We start from the raw sequence: 7,140 nt of genomic DNA on the forward strand, positions 1-7,140 counted from the left end.
TGTTTCTGTTCCCCCTGTGTCGGGAGCACGCATTGCAGCCAGAGAGGCCGATCTGACCATTTTCAAGGTTGTAATGTCCCAATTATGTCATTTAATCAGGGCTGAAACAATTAAGCAGATTAATCGTGATTAATCGATTACCGTATTTATATAATCATCAAATTATTCAATGATCGATTAATCGTTAACTGGTGTGTAGAGACTGTAAAACTTAGCTGACAGAGCGACCAATTTAGAGCAGTAGTTGTACCAAAATTATTTAAAAAAATATGTAAATATTTAGCATTTAAGATAAATTAAAATTTTTTCGTTTGTCAATATGTTCAATCTAGAACTCCTCAAGGGGGAACATTTTAGTTTCACCTGGTTTAATTTAGTAAAATTCTTCTTTGAGGAACCTTTGGTAATCTGATTATTAATCGTTTAATCATAAAAATAATCAACAGATTAATCGATTTGCTAAATAATCGTAAGTTGCAGCCCTACATTCAAATTATGCTAAGACACATTAATTCAGCAGTGTTGTAGCGTAGCAAGACCTCCTTCAGAATTATATATCAGTGCTGCATATTGTATTTATAAACACTTAACATTGAATGATTTCATCTTAGGACTTAGGTCGTGATTTTATCACGTGTACCTGATATGAATCGGACATGTTTTAATTTAGCCTTTTTAAAAGCTATTTTTTCCCCGCTTTTATTGATTGTTTATTTCACTTTGATTTCTCACTATTATAAAAGGTAAGTTTCCAATTTATCCAAATATAGCCACTAGGGGTGCTAGACCAGTAGCATCCAGGTTTAGCGCACCTGCAAATAACTGGCAACAATGCAACGCCACCAAATTATACAGCCTCCCTCTCTTATTTTGGATTCTGATAGCAAACCACTTTGGACCAGCAGATTGAGAAGTTTTAAATCAAGCTAATACTTGGGAAAAAACTTACACAGTGTAGCTGAACAGAGGCTTTTTGACTGTTATCACCATCCTGACTTTAGCCTGGGCTAATCCACCTGAAGTGTATGTATAACTCCAGCTGCTTAAATGTGTGCTCTTAGCTTTTTGGAGGGCTCTTCACAGAAGAGCTGATAAGTGCATCTCTTTTATGCAGTGACTTTAATTTACTTGTTGATTGTGCATGTGGAGCTGAAGCGGCACATACAGAAACATGCTCTTACAAGAGTTCTTACTCTGCAATGCTGTTTCCAGTGTTGATGAATGAGTCATATGTCCTTCAGTGGGGAAAAAAAAAAGTCAGCAGAATGACAAATTAATCTAAAAATGCAACAAAAGGCCACCACTTTATTTTCATTGTCTAATGTTTCCATGGAAAAAAAAAAAAAAGTTATATTGTTTCTATGGGATTAAAAGAAAAAGAAAAAATGTTGCTGTGGAAATTAAGCACATTCTTTGTTTAGAAATTGATTGTCTCTTTGATCAAGAATGTGTTTTTCAGTTAACATTACTGAGACCAAAAGGCTCAGTTTGAAACGTTTTGAATCTTAAAAAATTAAAGCGATTTGGATTTAGAGCTTCTTCCTCTTTGTAGCCCCATCCATTTGCTTTAGGTTTGCCTTTTCCTAAACTGAAGTGCCCCTTGGAAAGCAAAATAAAATAAAAATTTGATTTCCAAAATAATAAATTTAAGAGAAGTAGAAAGCTAGAAACCCATTAGAGTTGTCAAATATTCAATGTAATATAAAATTGGCATAAATTAAATTAATTTGTGTTAGCTTTGTGCAGCATTTCTTTTGTTGGTAGAGAAATGTTACAGTTTTTTTTATAATAGACCAACAAAATGTAGTACATTATCAAGAAGTGAAGAAAAATATCCTTTATTTTGTTTTTAAAACACATGTATGTGTTTCTCTGTATTTATCAACCTTAACAATCTAACTCTACTGTGGAAATAAAAGCCCACAGCATGATGTAGTGTTTTCATTGCTTTCCACATAGACCGTTTTCACATTTGCCAGTAATTTGAATTTTAGTTCATCTTATCCAATCACCAACTTCCAAATATCTGCAAGGTTTCTTTTATGACTTGCAACAAACTTTACAACTGGATGTCTAAAGGCCTTTCTAAAAAAGGATCTTTTTCATAAAGGCTAGATTTGTTAAGTGTCAGCAAAATGTCAAGATGATAAATGATCCTCCTGAGCTGAAGTTTCCCTCATAAACATACATGAACACTTCATACTGAAGTCCCCATCTTTATTAACATAAAGTATTAAACCTTTATTCCGGTACTTTATTGGTCGGCTTCTGGATCCTTAAATTATAAACCTGCGGCTGATGTGACTCACCACTAAAGCAGCCATGCACTCCCATTAGAAGCTGAATTAACCCGAATTTGTTACACCTAAATTTTGCAAAACCTTTTACCAAGTAGGAAAGCATTTATCTATTTTTTTAATGTAATTTATTTTAGACAAGTTGCTAGCTGTGTTATAATATATTAATATTGCTTAAATGGGATTCCTCGATGACAGAGATGGAGTGTTTTTGTCATCTGGCTGCACGTTAATATCTCATCTATCAGCAGCCATGTGGTGTCTGTGATGGCTGAGAGGGCTACTCCAACAGACTCTTATATGATTAATCAGAGACTCTTTCCTGCAGGGAACACAGTGAGGCAATTTATAGTTCATGCCATCTGTTACCATGACAGCACACCTGCCCTAATGCTAGACAGACCTACAGTGAAGACAAACATAAAGATGCAAATCTACCCAAATGCACAGCTACATGCAGCCTGCATATAGGCTTTGTTCGATTTTGTTTATTTTAGAAAATGTATCCATATATGCCTAAATCAGTTGGCATCTAATACCTTCTTTTATATTAACAGAGCTGCAAGCTGCTCCAAAACATTTTAAACAAAAAAAAAATTATTTTCTTCCCTTTTTTTCTTTGTTTTTGTTTGATTTGCATGTCTTCCAGTTTGCCAAACATTAAGAGCGAGCTGGAAGCTCTGCTCGAATCCAGCCATCTGATTATGTTTGAGAAGATGATGAATAGATCATAAATTTGGCTGTTCTGAGTCAAAAAGCAATGATTTATAGGATCTATTTTAGCCATCTTGTACTTTGATCATGGAAACCCAAAGCCCGGCTGCTGTGGTCGATCTGTGGGCTGTGTTTAAAAAAACATCGGTCAACCAATCAGGCAGAGATCATTAAATGATTTATCACTTCTTTTGCTGTTTCCAATTATCTGAACAGAAAAAAAGCACAAGTTTTTTTTCTTTTTTTGGGTTTTTACAGCACTAGTGGCTCATTTTTTGGACAGTAGGCTAACAGGAAAGGGGGATAGACGTGCAGCAAAGGACCATAGGTTGGAATTAAACCCAGGTCATCCGTGTCAAAGACTAAGGCCTCCAAACATGGGTTATGTGCGCTAACCACCTCGCCACCAAAGCACGCTCTAACATGTAGTTTTTAACCTGTGTTACAGATGAAACCAGATATGAACTAAAACTGTATAAATAAACTGTTTTAATTACTCCGTCCCTCTAAGTGAGTTCCCTCAGAAAGAAACATTTGCACTCAAAACACTCATAAAATGATAAGATTGCAGTTTTGCGATGGTAGCATGACCTCGGGGAGTGTTTTAGTCCAGGAGGGACTGTTGCACATCATAAAATTGATATCATTAAAGCACGGTTTCAATATATCAGTCAGGAAAATAAAAGCTTGGACACAAGTAAATCCTTCAAATGATTCTAATCCTAAGGAGTTAAGTGGTGAAAACAAAGACCATTTTAGAAGTGACACCACTTCCTTATCTTAATCAGATTGAGCATCTGCAGGCAGAGCTATAAAGAGTTGTGAAAGCAAGATGGTCTATAAATCTGACTAGAAGGAATGTGTAACATTCCAGCTGTTTGTTTTGAGAAGCTTTTAAGCCGACCACAGTCATGGCCATTGATAGTCAATTATATCTAATACTAAGGATACTTATATGAAATTCTGACTCCTAAAAAACTGAATGAATCTGTGAAAGGTTTAACTTTTTAATTATTCTGGCCGTTAAATTAATATTTAACCAAAACCAACATTTGTTTTATTTAATGTCATCTAGTAAGAAAAAAAGGATTGTATCTTTTTATAGAGTTTACATATTTGGTTTCAATTGTATTTTACGGAGAAATAAATAGTAGTAGATTTGTAGAAACACTCAAAATTCTTTTAAAATATTTCCTGTATTCTGCACCTTATCGTGGCCACAATTGTTACTCTTTTCTTCTCCTTTTAGTTTCTGAAGGCACAGATAAATACTTAAAAGTTAACAGTTATTTTAGTCTTTCTTTTTACAAATAAAAAATATAACATTAACAAATGTTAAAAAATTATTTATCTTTAAAGTATATTGATATATTGTTGCAGAACTAATGCATATTTTGAAGTTGAGTTCATTTCTGGCTGTCTAACATGTCTTCAGGTTATTTTATGCACTTTGCTGGTTGATTGTTAGATTTCAATGCACTTAGTGACACATTCAAATCCAGCATTTTGGGTTATATACCTGTCTACCTTCAGCACCCAAATGTGCACTAAAGTAGCTTTTAAATAGGCTTGTTTATTGTCTATTAGTGTTCTGTTTTCGGTGTGGAATTGAAATCTCTTTTTTTTTTTTTCTTTTGTGGTCATTCAGATCATAGCTATAATGGGGAGACCTGGATGTCGACGGCTGACCTCAATCCACAGCTCACACATCCCAGTGAGCATCAGCTGGAGCTGAACACGCTGGTTTCCTTGGAGACAGACAGCGATCAGGAGGACGGACGGGAGGAAACAATTGTGTTCCTCTGAATAGAAGGCCAACACGGACAGCACCCAGAAACATTTCACTCTTCTCTAATTGAAAAATGAAATATCTCTTTGCTCTTTTATTTCTTTCTCTTTTATTTCTGAAATAGAGCAACACTGTTCATACAGAAACAGAGGGAAAAAAAAGAGCCAGACATTGTCTCACATGTGTCATGCACCTTATGTTGTGTATATACATATATATGTCTCTGTGTCTTGCTCCCGTCCCACACACCTCATCTATTGAGCACCATATTTAATACATTCAAACCTGGAGAAAATAAAAAATGCTGCACCCTATATAGATGAAAACACCAGCTACATTTCTACAAGTGCTTTTTCTTAACACTGCAGTAAATTTCAGTTTTTGCAGATCCACTGCTATTTATATATTTTTTATTATTTCTTTGAAAAAACCCGCAGACACGGTTTCAGTAGAAATTTCCCAGTTGCATTACTGTTTGTGTTTTGCCAGGGATTAACACGAAAGAGTGGAAGGCAAACATGAGAAGTACTGCTTGGAGTTTTTTTAAGCAAGTGTAGGAAGCCGGTGTTTTTTTTTGCTGTGAAAGGAATTTAATATTTGTTGTCTTAAACGAGTCAAATTAAAGGTGTCATAGAGGTTTTTTTTAAGAAGGATATTTTGTGAAAGTTAGGTCATGTTTGTGTTGGATAGTTACTTAGTCGGGGGGGTATTTGTACAGGAAATGTAGGTAGGTAGCCTAGGATTTTTTATGTATGAAACAAACTGAGAACATAGTTTACGTTCAGACTGATGATAAAATAATGTAAAGCAGTTTATAAACAGTTATCTGGATTTACATTAGTATTTTTTGTTTGGTGGCTGTGTCGGCCAAAACAGGCTAAAATGAGGATAACTGTCCGGTTAGCGTTTAGCCTTCCAATACTGAGGAATTCTTCACCGTAAAAAACAATTCTAAAAATAAGCACAAATCTTTGTTTAAATAGGTGTATTTGCACTTTATCTGAGCAGTTGAATAACATGATCTATGAGGGGAATGAGTATTTTTGTCCTTTAACTAAAATAGTTAGATATTATGCACTTAAAATAAGATGACTTTATTTTTATTATGTCATTCCACTTGCAAACTGTCTTGCTTATCTGCTGAAAAAAATGCAAAATACACATATTTATAACATACACACATATTTCAATTTTTACAGTGCGTCCATATGGTAGGGAAACAATAACTGATAAAAACTTACATTTTCAATATTTCTAACTTGATTGTGAAGCTGTATGGAAGTAAATATGTGCCATCAGAATTTGAATAAAAAATACCTCTGAAATTTGAATGTTGTATATTAGTGCTTACTTTTTCAGTATTAAAATAAATTCAGAATATATTTTGAACCTAAAAAAAATTCAATGTCATTATTTGTACATAAAAAAAAAAAGGAGGGGGGGAGGTGCTCGGAGGTAGCGAGAAGTAATATGCCGGCACTACACGGTGTAAGATTAACAACGGCCCAAACCAGTGTTTTAAATCAGGCTTTAAGATAATGTATCAAACTTCATATGCAAAATAAAATATACTACAGAAATATGAAAGCATTAAACTCACCGTTGGGTTTGAGTTCGCCTCCATGGTCGCCAGCCTGGGTGATACTGGTACTTCTTCAATATAACGGTTGTGTCACGTGATTAGGTGGATGTTGGAATCGGACATCCATTGCTAATGTCTGTGACCTGAAGTAACCTTGGCCATTTTTACATTTGTGACAGTGAATTTGAGCAAGTTGAATTGGAGGACAACGAAAATATTTCATTTGAATTTTGAAAAGTTGAATTTTTTATATGCTGAATTTTTTAACACTGAAAATTTAAACTGTGAAAAATATGTATATTGGAAATTTGATCACTTTGAAATAGGAATGTGAATTTTTTTAATAACTGAAAATTGCAACCATGTAAAAAAAAATTACACTGAATTTTTTTTTTAATGTACAAATAATAACATTGAATTTTTTTTAGGTTAAAAATATATTCTGAATTTATTTTAATACTGAAAAAGTAAGCACTAATATACAACAATCAAATTTCAGAGGTATTTTTTATTCAAATTCTGATGGCACATATTTACTTCCATAAAGCTGTCTCTAAATTCTTCCTGGCCAAAACCCCCATGCCCTCAACTGAAATAGCAAGGTTACCATCCAGGTTTCTGAATCATTTGAATCGTCTGAGCCAAAACAGCTGAGGCAAAAAAAAAAATAAATAAATACCAAATGTTCTCTAAATGTTATGATCCTCTCAGAAATGCCCTTTAAAATCACTATGGTCTCTTAATTTTTCATCTGGAGT

General features: G+C 34.1%; 1 protein-coding gene across 6 annotated transcripts in view; it reads left to right on the top strand.

The window, feature by feature from the left end:
• The window catches only part of arhgef28a (Rho guanine nucleotide exchange factor (GEF) 28a), a 49,473-nt gene extending 43,539 nt beyond the window's left edge, over positions 1–5,934 (top strand). For all 6 annotated transcript variants that reach the window (XM_038305030.1, XM_038305029.1, XM_038305032.1 and 3 more), the window contains one exon: positions 4,660–5,934. In XM_038305030.1, the coding sequence (XP_038160958.1) occupies positions 4,660–4,817 (158 nt within the window). In that variant the 3' untranslated portion in view covers positions 4,818–5,934. The remainder of the gene's footprint in view (positions 1–4,659) is intronic.
• The last annotated feature ends 1,206 nt before the right edge of the window (positions 5,935–7,140 follow it).

The sequence above is a fragment of the Cyprinodon tularosa genome, unplaced genomic scaffold (assembly GCF_016077235.1).
Source record: "Cyprinodon tularosa strain WSP-4 unplaced genomic scaffold, ASM1607723v1 ctg55, whole genome shotgun sequence".
Lineage (NCBI taxonomy): Eukaryota > Metazoa > Chordata > Actinopteri > Cyprinodontiformes > Cyprinodontidae > Cyprinodon > Cyprinodon tularosa.